This window comes from Hyperoodon ampullatus (genome assembly GCF_949752795.1).
Source record: "Hyperoodon ampullatus genome assembly, chromosome: 5".
Taxonomy (NCBI): domain Eukaryota; kingdom Metazoa; phylum Chordata; class Mammalia; order Artiodactyla; family Ziphiidae; genus Hyperoodon; species Hyperoodon ampullatus.
The window spans coordinates 90580653-90601659 of record NC_136918.1 but is presented as its reverse complement, the minus strand read 5'-3'; the positions used below and the strand labels follow the sequence as shown (position 1 = coordinate 90601659).

The following is a 21007-nucleotide window of genomic DNA, read 5'->3' as shown; positions in this document are numbered from 1 at the left end:
CCCCCTCTTCCTCCCTCTCTACTATATGTATATCCATAGATAGAATGAGAGAGACTGACAGAGAGAGAGAGAGAGGAAGGGGCAGGGAGAGATATCTATTTATCTACTATTGGTTCTGTTTCTCTGAAGAACCCCTCCAAGCTCATCTCTTGTCATCCCCTCCCCTGCCCATACTGCACTCTTCCACTTCCACACAAATAATCACCTGGGACTAATCTTGAACATCTTAAACATTTCTTCAACACCATCAGGGTGTCCTATGTTCTCTCCAGATTCAAGCGACTATACATTCTTATCCTTCGTCCTTTCCATCCTTGATTCTCCAGGTTAAGGCCTATTTTCCCTTTAGGTCTCTAGTTCATACATGATTTCTTCTAGGAAGCCTTCCTAATCCTTCCACGTGATCAGGTGCCCATAATGAATGTTTCCTTTCTAAACTGTGTTTCCCACTTTTCAAAGTATATTCAAATACCTGTTCATGCATCTATTTCTCTTTCAGACTAGTGGTTCTTCCATTTTTTGGGACTCAGTTGCCTCAGAGATGTGATGAAAGCTCAATGGCCTTCTACCCATAAAAGTGAAGCTGCACACAATATTTTCCACAGATCCCTTTACTAGGATGCCAATTCCTTAAAAGCAGGCACTGTGTGTACTCAGCACTTAGCCCAGTGCCCGCCATTTGGTAAGCACTAAAAAAATGTACTGAATGCATATCCATGTTTACTAGAATAATATACACAGAAAGATAAAACATCCATGGCTAAACATATTCAGTTTGAATTTTATAGCCCTCAAGTTACTTGAAGAAAACTTAAGACTGGAAAGTAATTCACACGCCTCAGTAAACTATTTAAAAACTAGTCCAATGCTTAGATTAATTATGTACCCCCATATCAATTCTATCTATTGGTGCATAAGCCCTGGCCTTAGTTTATTTATTTTTTTATTTTTTGAAGAAAAATCAGTTTGCTAGGTTGATAGCCATATTGTGGTTTGCTGCAACAAAAAGCTGATAGCCATATTGTGGTTTGCTGCAATAACACATATTACCTAAATAAAGAAAGAAGTGCCCCTTTCAAATCAAATTGCAAAGATTCTTTTTTATTTTTTGTGACAATGCCAAGTGCTAAAGAAAGTGGGGTGAAGTGAATACTGCCATGGCCTGATGTCTTGCACAAACCCAAAAGAACATAATGTGTGAATTCTGATCACATTTGTTGTACTTTCTGTGATTCCAGATAATTCTTCTCAACCCTTCGACCCTTCAATAATATGTGTGCTCTGAATGAAATTCAGCTTGAGTCTTTTCTCCTTCCTCCACTGCTAGGACCACCGCCTTCGTTCAAATCCTCATATAATCTTGTGTGGATCATCCATAGCCCCATTCCCTGCTATCGTTCTTTCACACTTCTACAGACCATCTACAAACCATCCTGTATGCTCTTGCTAGAGTATCTTTCTTTAAAAAGAAAAGAGCACATTTCTGTTGAATAATTTGCCAACTGACATTGCTCAAAACTCTTGAATGGTCCACTGGCTACAGAAAAACAAACAAACAAAAAATCTTAGTATGGTATTCAAGGTGCTCATCCGTTTGGCTCTAACACTTAGCCCTAGTCAACCAAGCCCCATCATTGTCTCCTGGATGTTTTTTCTCCAAATATATACATGGCTCACTGCCTCATGTCATTTAGGTCTTTGCTGGTATATCACCTATTTAGAGCAACTTTCCATGAGCACCACGTGAAAAATAGTACATCTTTCCCATTACTCTCTGTTCTCTTATCCCACTATGTTTTTTTTTTTTTAGCACTTATCGTGACCTGGTATATTATTTATTTGTTCACTTCTTTATTGTCTATCTTTCCTCATTAGAATGCATGTTCCATGAGAGCACAGGCTTAATCAAACACTTTATTCATTGCTCTATCCCCAGCACCTAGAAAAACTGCTTGGCTCATTCATAATAGATACCCAGTAAACTGTTATTGAATAAATGAATGAGTCTCTGAACTAGTCTACCTCCATTCTTTTTTTCATAATAATTCCTCAGACAGGAATATTCTTTTCTTCCTACACTACCTGACACAAGTCACATCCATATTTCAAGCCCTGGCTCTTTAATATGGGGTGTTCTTTCTCTGTGTTCCCACCATGCTTTGAGTCTCTCCTAGGCAAGAGATGCTTATTCTCTTTTACTCTTATATAATTGGATATATAGGGAAAGACCACCTTTTCTCTACCGCTGGCATTTCCTTCTATGCAGAATGGAGTTCAATCAGCAGTACTAAAGGGGCCCTTCTCTGTACCTTGACCATTTTTTCCCTGAGCAGTGAGCTCACTCATCTGACTAGTAATTTGGGGAAAAGTAACTTAAGAAGGTTCTGCTCAGATCTCTCCTGTTCCCTCTGAGAGCGAGCTGCCTGCAGAGAACGTGACTCCACTAGGTGGGCGAGTGCCCGATGCTCTCCCACACTAAGCTCCACAGTCCAACCTAGCATTTATCAGCAATGAAGACTGACTCTTATTTGATTTCTCAAACTTCTCAGAACCTGGGAGTAGAAAGGGAAGAAGAGTGTCATTTATTATGTTTCTTCAAATCTCTCAAGATGTCCATGTCTCTCCTCCTCGTGAACCAGAAGCACCCACCTAGCACAAAATCTTAAAACACTTAGAAAACTGAATTGAACTGAGTTGCTTTTTAAATAATGATAACGACTTTATATCATGGAACACATTCTCTGGCCTGTGACCAACAGCCAATATTTACAGGAGAGCTGATAGAATCTGGGTTGGGGATCACCATAGGTGTTTCTCCAGGTAGTGTTAACTATAGGACTGGATCACAAAACCTAACTTCCTCTGCATCATATTCAGTGAAATGAACTAATAAGTGCAATAAATACTTGGTGACTGGAAATGAAGTCAGTAAAGAAAACATGCTTGGTTTGAATTTCATAGCCTTCAAACATTCATACTGCACATTCACTTACACACTTTAAAACTGTGATATGTTGGGAATGATGTATACTTAATTATGAATAACCATTAAGTTAATATGCATTTTAAAATAAAACTGTTTTCTCGTGGCAGACAAACTGACTGCTCCAAATCACTCTGATGCTTTCACAAAACCCTGGAAGATCTAATTTTGTAAATGAGCCCTCTAACAAGTGTACAATTTCACTCAAAGAGTATATTGTTCTCAACCTGGCTCCCCACGGGGTCACTGAACTCACAAATCACTTAGATTACATTAAAAATCTATAGAATGTGGTTTGATTTTCATGAAATAAAAGAAAATCTAAATAACTACAGGCTTTTCCATTAGAAGAAAAAAGGAGAAAGCAAATCTGCTCACCTGAAAACACATCAAGTCTTGCAGCCCCTGCATCTCTGAAAACAATATAAAAATATTGCTTCAGTATGAAATTGTATTTTTAAAAATTACATTAATCTGAATTGCTCATGTGACATATGATCTACTGTCAGATAGCAAATAATGGAGAAATCTGCTTAAATTGCTTTAAAAACACTTACTAATATGTTTCACCCTGCATTTGTAGACTAAGACCTATGATCACTCGTAATTTGAGAATGTCACAAAGCCTGAAACTCAGAAATTTAAAAGAAGAGATGGAATTTAGTGGTAGTTACACAAGAAGCTAAAGAAAATGGATATGAACATTAAAAAAAAATGGTTGGAGAATAATCCAGAAGTCATATGAAGACCTTCATGACATATTTTAGTACAAAAAGAAAAAGGAAATTACTAAGTACTGTGTACCATATAATCACATTTTTAAAGAACATATATGATATTCATGTGCATATCTGTAAGGAAAGAAATCAAATGTTAACAGTGGTTTTCTCTAGGTCAGAGGTTGACAATCCATGGTCTATGGGACCACCAACTGTTTTTGTGAATAAAGTTACTGGAACACAACCATGACCATTTATTTACATATTGTCATTTACCTATTGCCTATAGTCTGCCTTCACACTACAATAGTAGAGTTGGGTAGTTTCAACAGAGAACACATGGCCTACAAAGGTGAAAATATTTAATATTTGGTCTTGCACAGAGAAGTATGCTGGACACCCCCCCCACCCAACAAATGATGAGGTTATTGGTGCCTTTTCTTTTTTTCTTATTTTCTTAGTTTTCTACAATTCACAGATATTATTTATGTATTTTCTTAAATTACTTTTTAAAGTAGAAACTTTAAAAGGAAAGGAGAAAGAGCCAGAAGATCCTGGTTTCCACATGAAGGCTATGAGAGAAAGGAGAAAGACAATGAGGGCTTAGCTGATGAGGAAGTGGGTATGTTGAAGGAAGGAAGAGTCTAGAAGGAAGCTCAGACTAATAACAACCAGTGGGACTCTGATGGGAAAATCTGAGTGTCTCCCAAAATTTCCATCAGTGCTGACCCAAAATTACCCCAGATAAATTGGAGTAGGTACAATGTACTTGTTCTACAAAGTTGGTCCCTTAGCTCCTTTCTCTAGCCAACTGCTGCTTCTAAGTGCCTCCTCTACAGAAATTCTGGGGTTACCACTGTCATTTCTTGGGCATTAACCATGTGACAAATAAATCTTAAACCTTCCCTTCTAATCCTTACCACAGACCCATGACACACAGGTATCATTATCTCCATTGTATAATTACACGTTATACAAAGTACCATGTATACAATAATTGCTCGATAAACGCCACTGTACTAAAAGGTTTTTTTCATAGAAACAGTTTCTTCATAGAAAAATTCCATGGGATGAGACAAAGAACACTCATTCACCTTTACAGCATATTAAGACATTTCATAATAAGCTTTGTACTTGAGCCCAGGTACTTTCTCTTTGAACATCTGTCGTATCAGGAAGAGTCCCCTAACAATTCCTTCCTATCCCGTCACATTTTTTCCTCCTCTTTCCACAACATTCTTTTAATACCTTCCAGTTCTAATTGTGACAACTACAGGAAATCATCAAAATCTTGAATACAATGATATAAAATAACGTCTTAGAGTAACACAGGGACTTTATGAAGACCTCTGTAAGACCAACCGAGCATCTTGCGTAAGTCTGTTAAATAGCTTCATTTGCTGTCAATTACTAGCATCTAAGCAGTGGTGACAAACTTCAGTGTCCCCTGAAGACAGAGGAGCCGAAGAGTTCAGGCTGGCCATGGGGAACACTGGGAATGGCAAAGCTGAAAACACAGGCTGGTCCCAAGAGTGCACCTGCTACACACCTGATCCCACTGAGGAAGGCAGCCTCAAGACTGGTACGTCTAATCTTTAAAAAAACAAAAAAAAGCATGGGATCCAGATTCTTGTATGTGGCACCTCATGGCACCTCTCAAACTCTACAAACAATTCCTTCTTTTTTTTATTCTTTATAAATACTGTGCAAACTTTCAGTACGAGTCAAATAAACATGAGACAGGCTGGACTTGTTCGGGGGCTGCCAGTTTACAAATGCTGCTTGAAGAATTGCTTGATTGATCACATTTCCCTCACTCCCCTGGGTCTGCAGTCAATCTTTCTTTGCTAATCACCCTCTCTACTCCATAAACCATTCCCACTGTTCTATTTCTTCTACATTCTGATTTTACTTGCCCTCCTTTGTTGAAATGAATGAGTGAAACAACTTTATAGGAGAAAAGACAGTAGGCAAAAGAGACAAATGTGCTCTTTCACAGTTACAGATGTCAAGTTGCTGGAAATGGACACTGAGTAGGACAGCGGACTAATGGATACAGGAGGAGCCTTGCTTCAAAGCTCTGTTTGCAGAAGCAAACAGTAGAAACCCTGAATTCCTGCAGAGACTAACCATGAACATTCATGTGTAGTAGCCCCATCTCTGTTAGCTCCACCTAAGTTGCATTCACAGCTCTTCTGACCAAGCAAATTTCTTTTTCTCCTCTTCCCTCCCTTTCTGTGATGACTGTGATTCCATTAGTCCTGCAGAGTTTCATATAAAGAGGAGCTAGGGACCTTTTACTTAGCATTGAGCATGGCTGTGCAGGAAGTTCTAGATGGCTGGTTAAATGACTACACCCTGTGGTCACACTCAGTCACCTCCCTTCAAAGGCCAGAAACGAGGGGAAAATGCAAAACGTTGTAATACAGTCATCGATCAGTGGCAGGGAATTTAGATCTCCCCACTGAGATCCCTTATCTAACAACCGCATACTACTCCCTGGGTGGACTTTGCTTTCTGCAGAAAAGGTGACAAAATCTTCTGTTACAGGCAAATACAAATATAAAACAATCAAATGCCATATTCAGTGAGCTGAAAAACTGACTCCTTCACAAACACACTATGAGCGAGTCTTAAATTGTTAAAGAGATTTCCTTAAACATCAATACTTGTGTCAGAGACAGTAAAATGGGGCAAGGGAGTTCTGTAGCCCGACAGCCTGAATTTGAATTCTAGCTCTGCCAAATATTAACTGTATCTCCTTGAATAGGTCATCTAACCTCTCTGTGCATCAATTTCTACATCTGGGGAATTCAAATAATGATTCCCAGGTCAAAGTGTTGTTGTCAAGAATAATGAGTTAATACCTGTACATGAAGAGCTTAGAACAGGATCTGATACACAGCAGGGGATCAACAACACTTAGCTCTTTTCTCCTTAACTACGCAATTCACTTTGATGCAGACTTCAGTAAATGCCCAAACCCAAATCTAAATTCTCAATACATAGTATACATTGATATATAACTCAAATAAAATCCAAATGCATATCTGCTATTACATGGTTATAAACAGAAAAACAGATGTCCAGATGAATGGATAAAGAAGATGTGGCACATATATACAATGGAATATTACTCAGCCATAAAAAGAAACAAAACTGAGTTACTTGTAGTGAGATGGATGGACCTAGAGTCTGTCATACAGAGTGAAGTAAGTCAGAAAGAGAAAAACAAATACCGTATGCTAACACATATATATGGAATCTAAGGAAAAAAATAAAAAAGGTCATGAAGAACCTAGGGGCAAGATGGGAATAAAGACACAGACCTACTAGAGAATGGACTTGAGGATATGGGGAGGGGGAAGGGTAAGCTGGGACAAAGTGAGAGACTGGCATGGACATATATACACTACGAAACATAAAATAGATAGCTAGTGGGAAGCAGCCGCGTAGCACAGGGAGATCAGCTTGATGCTTTGTGACCACCTAGGGGGGTGGGATAGGGAGGGTGGGAGGGAGGGAGATGCAAGAGGGAAGAGATATGGGAACATATGTATATGTATAACTGATTCACTTTGTTATAAAGCAGAAACTAACACACCATTGTAAAGCAATTATACTCCAATAAAGATGTAAAAAAAAAAAAACAGATGTCCAATTTACCTGCACTTCAAGTATGATCATAAATACAAACTGAATAAAGATGAATAATTCCTCCTTTCATCTGTTCTTTTTCCTATAATACCTTGATTTTATAGGAAATCAAGTCACAAAGCATTCCAAGTGGGGAAATGACAACATATTTTCATCTCTTAATATGACTAGACTTTATTAATGTCATAAAATTCCTTTGTCCCTTTGAATAACCTTTGTTTACACATAATCCTTACCTTGCATTGTCCAGCAATTCAGCCAGTGCTCCAAAAAGGAAACTGTGAGTGGTGCTGATGAAGAAATAGAGGGAAAACCAAAGTTAAACCAACTCTGTAATCAATGTAAAAGGTTCAAGACATGTTCTCCAGTTCTAGGCAGATAATCAATTATGGAGTTGATTAGAAATTCTGTAATTTCTAGAAATTCAATTCTAGAAACTACTTTCTCAGCATGGTCAAGATTCTGAAGTACATGACAAAGCCAGGGCTAAGGACACTATTGCCAAAATATCCTGTCTACTCCTAATAAAACAAAGACTTCAACGACCTGACTGTACTTAAAGCAAATTTTGACATTTTAAAATTGCTTGATAAGCATTTACTCAAGTTTTTTCAGAGAATGTTTCATTAAAGCTGTATTATTTAAGGCCAAATTACTTCTGAAAAACCTTGATCAAAATCCAGGCTCACTGAAAGACCTTAAGACTCCATCTGCAGACACAGGCACTGGCAGGGGACCCTGTTTGCACCACTAACCTACACTTTTCTGTGCAATCTTTTCACCTTGGACAACCCTGATCCTTAAATAATCTCACAGATTACCAGTGGTCACTCTCCCCTGTATCCCTCTTGCCAAGTCCTGGGCAATAGAACACACTAGATAGCCATCCTTATTTATACTTTGAAGGCTGAATGTTCCTCTGGGGTGATATCAAGCCATCTTCAGGGTCCCACTTTTCATTTGTTGTTGTGGATATTTCAATCAGCAACCTTATCACAGCATTAAGGTAAGATTCAGTAGGCAATTTTCTTTTTATATTTAGTAAACAGGTAGCAGAAGCAAGAGAGACCCATTTATCAAAAAACATCTGCTCATTTGTACAGGAGGAAGGATAATCTGCAATGTCTCAGTGACTCCAAATACCTCAGGCCACAGGATGATACGTTAGCTAAAAGTTTATTTTAAAAAAATACATACTTATATCTATTTTTGGAATTTTAAACTGTAAACACATGCTGATGAGGGGGTCTCTTGACTCCAGTCAGCTTTCAAATTCGTCATCAGAATAAACCTACTATGCTTCTAATGAAGAGACAAGTTTGTGAATCACTATCCTAATTGCTTAGTACACCATTCATTTGACTCTTAATTATACCCTACAGTAGAACTAACTCCTTTAATGGCAGACATCAGATGTCTCTGATTTCTGAGCTTAGCTGTTCTTATAAAATAGTTGCCTTTTAATAAATATTCACTGTTAGTGAAAAAAAGCATAAACCTACTAAATGCAATTATTGCAAAAAGGTGTCCTTCACTCAAAAGAAAGTTAGTACTTAAAAGTCTAAAACAGAGCAAAAGAAAAGTGTCGGTGACATGCTTTACAAAAGCAGCACTTCAAACCACAAGCCTTTCTAAACAATCTTTCAGGAAAGTAACTGCAATCATTCTGATCCCCCCGCCAAAATGCCATATAAGTTTCTGTACCATTTCACTCGAGATTTTTACTGACTGCCTGCTATGTGCCAACGTGGGCAGACATGTTCTTTACACTTTGCGGGTTCAAGTTAGTGGGGGATATGAAAAATACACAAGTAAACAAACATATAAAGATGATAACACAGATAATGATTAAATGCTATTAAGAAAGAGGTATGGGGAAGAGTAACTGGTGAGGAAGGGAGAGCCTTTCTTCACAGAAGACATGAGCTGAACCCTGAAAGATGAGAGCTCAGTCCCTTGCAGAACTGGAGTGAAAATGCTCCAGCAAGAGCAGGAGGTGCAAAGACCTTGAAGCAGAAAAGAGATAAGCAGGCCAGTCTCCTCTGGCTATGGTAAAACAGGGAGATCACATCGAGATATGGGATGGCCAGGTCGTGCAGTGCTTCCTACTCCCATGGTTAGGAGCTCATACTTGGTCCCCATGCAACTGGAAACCACTGTCATGTTTTAAGAAAAGTGACACACCTTGGGGCTTCCCTGGTGACTCAGTGGTTAAGAATCCGCCTGCCAACGCAGGGGACACGGGTTCGGCCCTGGTCCGGGAAGATCCCACATGCCGCGGAGCAACTAGGCCCGTGAGCCACAACTACTGAGCCTGCACTCTATAGCCTGTGAGCCACAACTACTGAAGCCCACATGCCACAACTACTGAAGCCCGCGCGCCTAGAGCCCATGCTCCGCAACAAGAGAAGCCACCGCAATGAGAAGCCTGCACACCACAATGAAGAGTAGCCCCAGCTCACCGCAACTAGAGAAAGCCCGCGCGCAGCAACGAACACCCAACACAGCCAAAAATAAAAATAAATAAATAAATAATATTAAAAAGAAAAAAAAAAAGAAGAGTGACACATCTGGTTTAAGTTTTTAAAAGCTCATTCTGGCAGCTTTTAGGAAAACGGATCATAGGGGAGCAAGAAGGGGAAGCAGAGAACCTAGTTTAGATAGAGGCTATGAGAAATCCAGAGGGGAGATGGCAGTAGAGATGGGGAGAAATGGATGAATTTGAGACACAGAGATGGCATGAAGAGAACTTGATGATGGATTGGATGTGGGGGTGAAGCAAAGGAGGAATAAAAAATCACTCCTGTTTTTACTGAGGTAAAAATTCTCAGATAAGAATTTTATCTCTGGGAGCTGAGACTACGCCAGTTTGTATCTGATTTTGTCGCTGTGGCTTCACGCTGCTGTCACTTTTGTTGTTAAGTTACCAGACCACCAACTGATAATGGGGTAGTATGGCGGGGGGGAGGTTGGGGAGCAATAGCTATAGAAACTATGCAAAACTGAGGCTGAGGAACTTTTCTAAGATAAAATTCACAGTCTTTCCAGCACTCAGCTTATAATTTTTCAACTTGCTCAAAATTGCTATTTCTTCATTTGTCTTCTACCTCAGTTAACTTTAAATTACTTGTACCATCCTTTCCAGCTTGAAATCATTCTCCATGATAACAAGATAAAACTAAATATCTGCTGAATATTGCCTGTTTGTTTTATTCTGTTGTCTGTAAAAATTACACTGTTTTTCCCAAGCAGCAAGGCCAGGCTTCTTTACATTTCCATTTCTGCGGTTTCAAATCTGCTGCATCCTTTCTATCAATCGGTACTTTCAGTAAATATAAATTACTAAAAGGTTCCAAAAAATCAACATACCACTGTGAATTACACAGCACTCACTGCTATGCTTTGCTGTGTTGGAAATAACAGATGGACAAGAAAACCTCTTTCATCTGCGTCTGCAATCTGAATATTCGATATAACACCTAAAGAGTAGCCAAAGGGGCTACTGGCCTGACAGAGAAGGAACAGTGCCCTAGTAATAACTAAAATGTGAGATTCCTATCTTCATAGAGGTTACATTTTCAGAAAGACTCAGGATGCAACAGCGGCTGGAATCGAAAAATACAAATTATTCTTTGGAGGGCAACTTTAACCTTTAAAATATCAGTGTGTTAGGGAGAGAAATCATTAGAGATAGGCCAGGATGGTAGAATGAGGAGATGGACAAACGTCTCCATTGTGTGGACAGGCTCCCCCCTTCCGGCTACGCCAAGGCACTCACGAGTTGGCGTGGATGAAGTCCAGATGCAGCTGGGCCCGCCGCAGAGCGGCATACTTGTCGCCCATGGCCTGGAACGTGACCCGCGCGCTCTTCGGGGACCCAGACGCCGGGCCCAGCAGCCTTTCGCCCATCTCCACGCCCACGTGCACGTGCACGTGCACGCCCACGCCCCTGCGCGGACACGTGGCTCGGCGAGCACGCGCTCCCCCTGGTGGCCGGAGCGCGAAGCTCACCCTGCACTGTGGGACCGAGTGTCTGGCAAGTGAAGTCTGGTTGCTGATCTTGGATCCACCTGGTGATAAGGCGTCTGGGCTAGGCTCCTCTTCCCGAATTGAGGTTTACGTAACCTTACTAAACACTCTTTTCTGTCATTCCCCAACTGGAAAATTGAGCCCAGGGCTGGGGCCAGAATTCGATCAGAAATGATCGCACACACACATACACACATAAACACACAGAATGGGAAGAATCTGGGTGGCGAGGTCGGTAAGGCAGCTGGGGACGGTAGGGAAGGAAAATGGATAGTTTCCCTTTTGCGGTTGTTACACAGCAGAGGTCAAGGCCCTTTGTGTTCTCACCCCAGCACTTACCCGTCCGTGTCCCTTGGGTTGTGTTTTCTCCAGTTGAAGGAAAGAAAGAAGAAAAGCGGTCAGCCAGAGAGAGCAAGGAAAGAAGAACTAAAGGCAATCAGAACAGAATGTGGAGGCTTGTGTTCCATGAGAACCTTTTTCACCTGTCAGCTGCCATTCAATTGTTTGATGTGCTGGCGCGATTCAAAGAATAGACATTCTGTATTGTTCCAAAAGACAGAACTGGGCAAGTGGAAGGTGGAAAGAGGGGGATTGGGGATAAATATAAGGAAGGGCTGTGTATGCCAGCTGTCCAAAAGGGGATACAAAGCACTGAGTCACCCAAACCTGAGCTGAAACAAGATTTGTCAAGGATGTGTTCTGGAAAGGTGCTGGCTGGGATGACAAATTAGTAGACCTAGTTGACCTCTAAGTGCTCAAACTCATTCATTCTAAGGCACTATGACTTGCAAATAAGGTAGTTCAATAGTACTCAGCAGATGTTTTATATGAGAGTTTTAAAATCAGAAACAAGTATCTATGGAATAAAGAAGCTGGACTAGATGTGTTTGTGATTTCCAGGCATTACACAAGCAGTGAGGCTCACAAAAAAAGAAAAACAATGTCAGTTTTGGGGTACTCATTCTACTTCCAAAGAAAGAAGTTTATCTGTTACTACATTTGTAAGACTCAATAGAGGAAGAGAGAATTTGAATGGCAACCCAAGCGCACATGGTGCTCTAATTTGAAAACCGGTAGTAAACACAAACATTTCAAGTAATTTTCCTGATTGCATTTTTGTTTTAACAGTGGCTATGATGGTGTTTTGATAGCAAAATTCTCTTTACTAAGCAACGTGAGCTATCTTTCCAATTTTTCCTTTCATAGAACTTCAATGAAAGTATGATATTCTATTTTCATTTTATGGGTAAGAAAAGCTTGACAAGCCTCTTCTGGATTTATTTTATTACCCCCAATTTCCAGCTGCTACCTCAAAGAAATTTACTTTTGGGAGGGCACCAGAGCCACTAGCCTATAATTAGTAATGGGCTGTAATACCTAATTTCTACCAGAGGGAAGGGTGTAATTATCACAGAAGCACTCCGTCTAATAAACTGAGCAGAGCCCTCCTACAGTAAGTGGGCAGTCCCAAAGCACTAGACATTTCTGGTTGGCCTGGATGACAGACACGCAGGGGGGATCTATTAGATGGTGCTGAAAAAGAGCCCTGAGATCATTGTGCACAATCCACCAAAAGCCTTTTTCCCCATTTCATCTCTGCTTTGCCACTCTGCTGTCATAAAGGCAATTTGTTTCCTCTTTAAGGTATACTTTTGGGATTGCCTGTTTCAGCCACCCCCCTCAGCCCTGCCTCAGTATTCATTTTAACATTACTTCATGATAAAAATACTAGGGGAATAACAAGGAGGAGAAATTTAAAATGAGAACATCATCTGCTCATCTTATGGTTGATCCTGATGTTAAGAACAGTCAATTTGGGATACGAGACTCTTCAGCTCTTCCTAACCAAACATTTCAGCTTTGCAACATTCATGTACTAGTCACAAATGGCGGCTCAAATTTTTCAAACTCCACTTTCCCCATTTCGCTTAACTAACTTTGTATGAACCAACATTTCATTACTCTACACAAACATGTTTAAACTCAAAACAAAGTTTATAAACATAAAAAATGGACACTTGTACCTTCCAACCATGCACAATGGGGTGCCATCTCCTAAGAACTATAAGAAGTGACGTCGGGCTTCCCTGGTGGCACAGTGGTTGAGAGTTCGCCTGCCGAGGCAGGGGACACGGGTTCGTGCCCCGGTCCAGGAAGATCCCACATTCCACGGAGTGGCTGGGCCTGTGAGCCATGGCCGCTGAGCCTGCATGTCCGGAGCCTGTGCTCTGCAACGGGAGAGGCCACAACAGTGAGAGGCCCGCATACTGCAAAAAAAAAAAAAAAAAAGAAGAAGAAGTGACGTCATCCTAAGATAATAAACACAGAAAACAAATTCTATTAAGGTGATAATGTTGAAAGAGGCCAATAACCCTCAATCAATAATAATGAAATGTCTCTGAAAGCACCTCACACCATTATTGCTCATTTTCTTGCTTTTGTGTAAACCTAGTCAGTGTGTTTTCATCTCTTCCAATCTACTCCAGGTTAGACAATGGTGGAGTTTTCATTATAGAAATTCTGTTACCCATATAATTGACCATCTTTATCTTCCCAAATATTCAGCACTGTGATAATCATCCCTGGAGATGGTAGAAAATATAAGGCCCAAAACTTGCTCAAAGAATAGTGATGGTAGTAAATGAGTTAGAAAATATGGTATTCACTCTGGGTTGGCTAACCCACTAGCCATCTTCCCAACTTTCCTCTTTCTACTATCAAAGCTGAAAACTTGCTTTTCTAGACTCCCCTGCAGCAAAGGTGGCCATCTGACTTAGTCCTCTTGAATAAGATAAAAGCAGAAATGTGTTGAGTGGTTTCTAGGAAACCACTAGATAAAAGGCACAGTTGGGGATGGTTCTACCTCCCTTCTTTCCTGTTTCTGCTTTAAATACAGGTGCAGTTACAGGATTTTGAGGTGTCATTTGCATCCATGAGGGAAAGTCAAGAGAATTGCATGAAGCAGTCCCAAGCATTCTTGAATGACTAAACCAAAGCCAGAAGTCACTCACCTCCAGAGTTTTCATTATGAAACAAAACTTTATCTTTATTGGTTTACGTAATTATAATTGGATTTTCTTTTAGTTGTAGCCAAAACTGTTCTTAACCAATAGAAATAAAGACAAAGCATAATGCCAGAAAGCACCAGAAGCATACTTTCTTTCCATCACTGGGCATCAGCAGGAGATTATTTGTTATGAACTGTGATTTATAAGTCTTTTCTTGCCAGAACTGGTAAATGTCAGTAGAGAGGAAGACACTTGCAGGAGCCATTAGAACAAAGAGAGAGAGGAAGGGGCAAGACATGTGTGTGTATACAGAATATCATAACTAGACTTGTTAGACTAAAGCACAGGAAGAGACAGTGTTGGCCAGATAAGGAAGGAGAGCATTAAAGAGAAGTTGGAGCATCGGGGTGAAATTTATGTTTAGAGTGATGTATAATTTTGAGCCATTATTGGCTCATGCAGTGAATCAGTCATTCATTTGGTGAGAGCCAGCTCCATGGTAGGTTCCAAGAATATAAAAATATAAATATCATGTTTCTGGTTACAGTTTAATAGAGGCAGAGTGTATCAAGTTTCAATGTAGGAAACAGAAACCATTCTGCATACATCAGACACCAAGTAATATGATGCAGGGAAATGGATATTGACAAAATTCATGGAAGAGATAGTAGGGCTTGAGTCAGGAGCCCACCACAGGACAGCTGAATTCAGCCTCACACCATGAAGCTTCAGAACAGAGGGCAGCAGCCTCTTGATGCCACTGTTGCAACTGCCTCCAGCTACACATGAGGGTGGTTTCCAAGTACAGGAATGCTGAGGCTGCCCATTGTCTCTGTACACTCACATCCCACGTCCTGCCTAGCAGCAGCAAAACAAAACAATATTTTTTACATCCAGAATCTAGGTATAGTTTCTAGTTTTTCAGTCTCTCTAACTGGAGGGATTAGAGAGAAGGTGCTTGGAGACTAAGGGAAACGATGCACAGTTTCCACCACACTGATGGACTTTTAAAGCCTCCATTCATGCATGAAGGCGTTACAGGTCCTGTGAGAGAAGTTTGGGTTCCAAGGAGGGAGGTGGGTTAGGAAAGATTTCAAAGAAGCGATGGCACTTGACCACTGCCTTGAAAGATGATCTTATACTTGTTGGGTGAACAGAATCAGGACTGGCATTTTAGGTAGAGTGCTCAGTTGAAAAATGTGAAGCTACACAGACATTCAATAGGTAGCTCACTGTGTCTGGAGTGAGGGGCACAAAGTGGGGCAGGAGAGGAGGGGGTGCAAGCTTCAAGAGGACTGGGAAGGAAGTGGGAGTCAGGTCACGGTGGACCCTGACTGCTGTACTGAAGAATTTGGAGTGGATCTTGCGGGGGTTGGAAACCAGAGTCAGGCCTTCAGCCATGGAGGGCTATGAATGAATTTGTGCTCTGTAAGGATTGCTCTGGGTGCATGTGAGTACTAGGTTGGAGGAGTTCAAGCCCGGAAGCAGGAAGGCTAGTTAGCAGAGTGTTGTAGTAGAAAGTGAGAAATAGCCTCCTGAGCTGGGGAGAATTTGATATTATGTGGGAAAGAGATGAACTGGATGCCCTGATAGTTTAGGTAGCCATAAAGGTCATCTCTGGAAGACTTGCAATAAAGTGGAGAAGAAACCATGGAAATGAGGACTGGAGCGGTGCCCATGGAGAGAAAGAGATGAATAAGAAAGGTCGTTATTAGGAAAACCTGGGAGTGGGCATTCCTAAATGGGACCACAAGATACTAGTAAATGCAAGGAGAAAATACAAGTTTGGTTGGCTTAACTTAGTCCTTCAGGGGTCTGAGGGAAGTAGGAAAGAAAGAAAGGGCAAAAGTTACTCCATGGTTTTAAGCTTGAAGTCCTGGGGAGATGGTCTTGCTGTTGACAGTATTGTGTAAGGCACCCAAAATTACCATTTTGAAAGATAGAAGAGAATGAGTTCATTTTTGTCATGTTAGGATTTCGCATGAAACAAACAGCACATCCAAGTAGAGTATTGTCTTACACTTGAAATACATATGTGGTTTTCCTGTCTTCAATGGAGTTAGCTAACAACAGGTTGTCATTTTTCAACAAAATGTAATTTTGTGTTATGGAAAATATTAGTGAAGTTATTGAGCCTTGTGTGCCTCTGAAGTCAGAGGCTGAGAAGCTCGTGGGAATGGGAGAAGCTGGTTAAAGATACCAGGAAGAAAAGAGACACACTCAGGTGAATGTATGGGGAAATGCGAATTTTGTGGCTATGAGTTAATACTTGTCAAGACTGATCAAAAAAAATCTGCAAATAAATTTTCCCTCCTGAACCCCTGTTTACATACGGATGTCTAATTTCTGAATTGAGGCTGTATATCAACTCAATAGGCTGCCTAGAATTACACACTAGCCTCACCCTGAGAAGACAAGACAGTGTTTTTTATAATTGTATTTCCTGGGATGTGTCCATAAAAAAATGAAGGGGAAATAATGTGTCCAGATCCCACTCAAACTTGTTCCATCTTCTTTCAACAAAACCCTTTTATCTATAAAACAGAAATAGAGTTACAGATATAGAAAACAAACTTATGGTTACCAGGGGGTAAGGGGGAGGGGAGGGATAAATGAGAGATTGAGATTAATATATGCACACTACTGTATATGAAATAGATAACTAATAAGGACCTACTTCATAGCACAGGGAACTCTACTCAGTACTCTGTAATGGCCTATGTGGAAAAAGAATCTAAAAAAGAGTGGATACATGTATATGTAACTGATTCACTTTGCTGTACACCTGAAACTAACACAACATTGTAAATCAACTATGCACCAATAAAAATTAAAAAGAAAGAAAAAAATCATTGCAAATAGCCAAACTTAGTGCATTATTAGAAAGCAAAGTGATAAAACAACACACATTGATCTTTGGGGCACTCTGTAATGAGTCTTTTAAAAAGTTCAAAGGTGAAAAAAGCCTCACACATGTAAGTAAGACTCGTACCCTGACCTTTGAGAACAGCACTTACAGACGTGCAATGAATCACTGACAATTCAAAGGGAGAGGTAAGCACATTTTTCCTGCTGTGGCAAAAAGAACCACCTCTTAAAATTTCTTATCTAATTCAAATTGCAGACCTTTGAAATGAAACAAATTGTCCTGTATGTTCTCCAATGGACAATTTTCAGTCTGGGGACCTTTCTTACCCATAATTGTATTGTCTTCCCCCCAGAACATACCACAATAACATCCAGGAAATGCCTGCTATATTTCAGAAACTTAAATAAACTTTTGTTTTTAATATAAAATTTGCTGACTATTTTTACTATTATCATATCCCTCCCATATCAAATTGCCAGACTTCTGTTATTTGAGGTATGCTCAAAGAATGTTGTAATGAAAAACAAGTTTTTAGAGCAGGGACAAATTTTGTCTACAATCAAAACTGCACAACAGTTTTAGAATAGTTTTTGGTTTTATTTTACTGTTGAACTTCAATTATCTTTGTTCTACCATAAATATAACAAAAAAGTAGTGCAAAAAAATCCAACATGTAAAAGAAATGAGCCTGTGATGTGATATCAGGGCGCATCTATCATCAGCCTAACACTCTACCATCTTGTTATTTGTAGCCTGATATTTCCTCAACAAGGTGTGAAGCCTTTCATTTCACAGATACTGCTGGGGGAAATCATAGGGTGTGGCAGAGAGGAATTACTGAATGTGGGCTGAATGTGGAAGTAGCTAGTTTCAAGGTTCCCAGTTCAAACACTGATGCCATCCTGCTCTTCTGGCTCAGAGGTATTTTCTCGCTATCCCTACCTTGGATGGGGACTGGAGCACCGTCCAGAAGAGGCAACTTGCTCTTAGACCTTATCCCAGTGATATGGTTAATGATGGAGCATCTTCCTGGGTGTGGTGACTGATAACACATAATGCTATTGGAAAACATCTAATCAACAAAAAATGCCAACAGGCTTTGATATGAAGTATGCACATGGGGATTGAGAGTTCATAACATCTCTCAAGTTTCCAAATTCCACACCTTTTCACCCCAAATCATTCAGTTTGAGTGTGACACAGGGAGGTTGGGGGTGGGAAGTGAGTCATTGGTTTAGAGCCTGAATCCTTTTCACAGTGGCTTCCTGACTTTGTATCAGTTTCTGTAACATGCTTCTCTCCACCACTCTTTCTTTGGGGGCGCTGTTTCTTTCTCTTTAACTTTCTAACTTGTTCCTCCCCATTCCTAGGAAAAGCACTCTCTACCCTCTGATCACTAACCACCGAATTCGTCAATTGGGTTGTTGTCTCTATTCAGAACATCACTTCCTGCCAAAGCTAATCACCCCATCATTTAAGGGGCCCCCATCCCTAGGTAGTCTCTCACCACTGAAAAGTCATATTTGCAGTGGATATCACCACTCCAAAAGTGGAATTTCCTTTTTTCTTGTACCTAACTCTAATAGATAAAAATCCCCATAATACCTGAGGTGATAAGTAATTATTATTATCAATTTTCCACCGGCAGGATCTTCCCCCACAAAGAAGCATGCCATCATATGCTGAGGAGTTCGAGGGACTAGGCTCATTAGACTTGGCTGGATTTATTAAGTATTGCCTCACATTATTTTATAACTTATGTATTCAAAAGTTTCTTCAAGACAGCTATGTGCATGATAAAATAGTATATAGTTGGTAATTTACCCACCCTCTCTTCTGTCTTTCACTTTCCCCTAGAACACAGACATACCCCAAACTCTGTCATGGTCTTGTCTTTATAACCATATCTCAATCAGACCATAAAATACCTTTGTTTAATTATCTTAGACTGAGTCCTAATGCTTATTCTTTCTGTGTTTGGAGTCTCTTCCTTTTTCTCATCCTCCTTTTCAGGATTACCCCTCCATTCTTATCCCCACCTAAAGTTCTCTTCTTTGTGGCATCACAGTTCTCATCTAGAGTAACTAAAGGATTATTAATCCTGAGCAGAAAGTCTGATGGTGACAGTAGAGAATATGACATCTCTCTGACCTAAAGGGGACTGGGACATTGAAAGCCATTATACCTCTATTAAAAGTTAAATCTCTATTCCTTATAGTAACCCTCTACATGGGGATAATCACAATTTCAAGAGCCTTGGAACCTGCACTAAATTTGATTTCCTAGTTCCAAAGGATAATATTCTCAGGATTGCTTGAGAACTATATTACAGGGGATAACAAAAAAATGACTATAATAATGCATTTAATGCCTATTATATGACCAGGAATAAACCAAATAATCTGGTTTTAGGGCTCATGAGAAATTTGTGAACTCTATCTGAATAGCCTGCTAAAAATGAAACCAGTGCTGCCATGGTACAAAGGCCTCTTTCCAAGCTCTCTAATTCATTCTTGCCCATTTATACCTGTCCCAATACAGTTTGCGTCCATGGAAAAGAAATGTATCCATCAACCTGGTGGTCAACCTCCGTGGGAATGGGAACTAAAATTTTACATTAGCCTCAACATGTTGACCCAGAGATATAAATAATTCAACAATTTTTAAAGTCCTAGGATGGAATCTGAATCAGGAAAGACAGAAAGAGAGGCTTGTGAGAGAGCATTTCTTATCTTTCTCAAACCTCTCTTTTACTGAAGAGAGAAAAACAATTTCACCATGGAAAACATCATCAGCTGACAGAGTCTCAGGGGGACTCTTCCTCCATCCACTATTTTTGGTCAACTTTCCAAATACTCCTATTCCTTATGGACAAACAAGAGTTGGGAAAAGCAAAACTACCCAAGTTTGAAGGTTTTTCTCTTTGCTAACTTGTTATGGAGTGAATTATATCCCCCCCAAACTTTATGTTGAATACCTAGCCCCCAGTATCTCAGAATGTGACTGTATTTGGAGACAGGGCCTTTGAAGAGGTAATTAAGTTAAAATGAGAATGTTAGGGTGTGCTCTAATTCAGTCTGATTGGTGTCCTTGTAAGAAGAGGAGATTAGGACAGGGACACCAGGCATGTGTGCATGCACAGAGGGAAAGCCATGTGAAGAGGCAGCAAGAGGGAGGCTAAAGAAAAGCTGAAACGAGGGGTCTCAGAGGAAAGCAAGTCTGTGGACACCTTGATCTTGGATTTACAGCCTCCAGAACAGTGAGAAATAAATTTTCTTTGCTTATGCCACCCATTCTGTGGTATTTGCTATGGCAGCTCTAGCTGCCATATTACATGCCATAGCTGTAATATGCTCTAGCATATTACAAACTAATACCCGCTACCCAACAACAATTAATGGGAAGCAATTTCTACCATCCTTATGCAGCCACTGTGCCAACAGATGTTCTCCTTTTAACCTCTTGCCCTTTCCAACCCAGGACTCAAGATTTTCTGTTTATGCTCCCCAATCTGCCTCCCCACCCATGGCATTTCATTTTCAAATGCCCTCATCCATAACCTCCTATATCTTAACTCCCCCATCTTTTCCTCAAGGAACAAGGCATTTCAAGCAATAACTTAAATCCTTTAAAGCTATTCCTTTCCCTGGAGAATCCAGCTGTTGTTTTTATACACTAGACCGAAACACATGCCCTTACATTTTGATCCTGAGTAAGTCACACTGGTGAGGGCTCAATTACA

General features: G+C 40.3%; 1 protein-coding gene across 1 annotated transcript in view; it reads right to left on the bottom strand.

The window, feature by feature from the left end:
* MORC1 (MORC family CW-type zinc finger 1) overlaps window positions 1–11202 on the bottom strand; it is a gene marked incomplete at both ends in the record, with an annotated part of 187542 nt that extends 176340 nt beyond the window's left edge. The window contains 3 exons of the mRNA XM_079704879.1: window positions 3362–3396; window positions 7596–7649; window positions 11138–11202. Of these exons, the coding sequence (XP_079561005.1) occupies window positions 3362–3396; window positions 7596–7649; window positions 11138–11202 (154 nt within the window). The remainder of the gene's footprint in view (window positions 1–3361; window positions 3397–7595; window positions 7650–11137) is intronic.
* Window positions 11203–21007: the final 9805 nt, after the last annotated feature.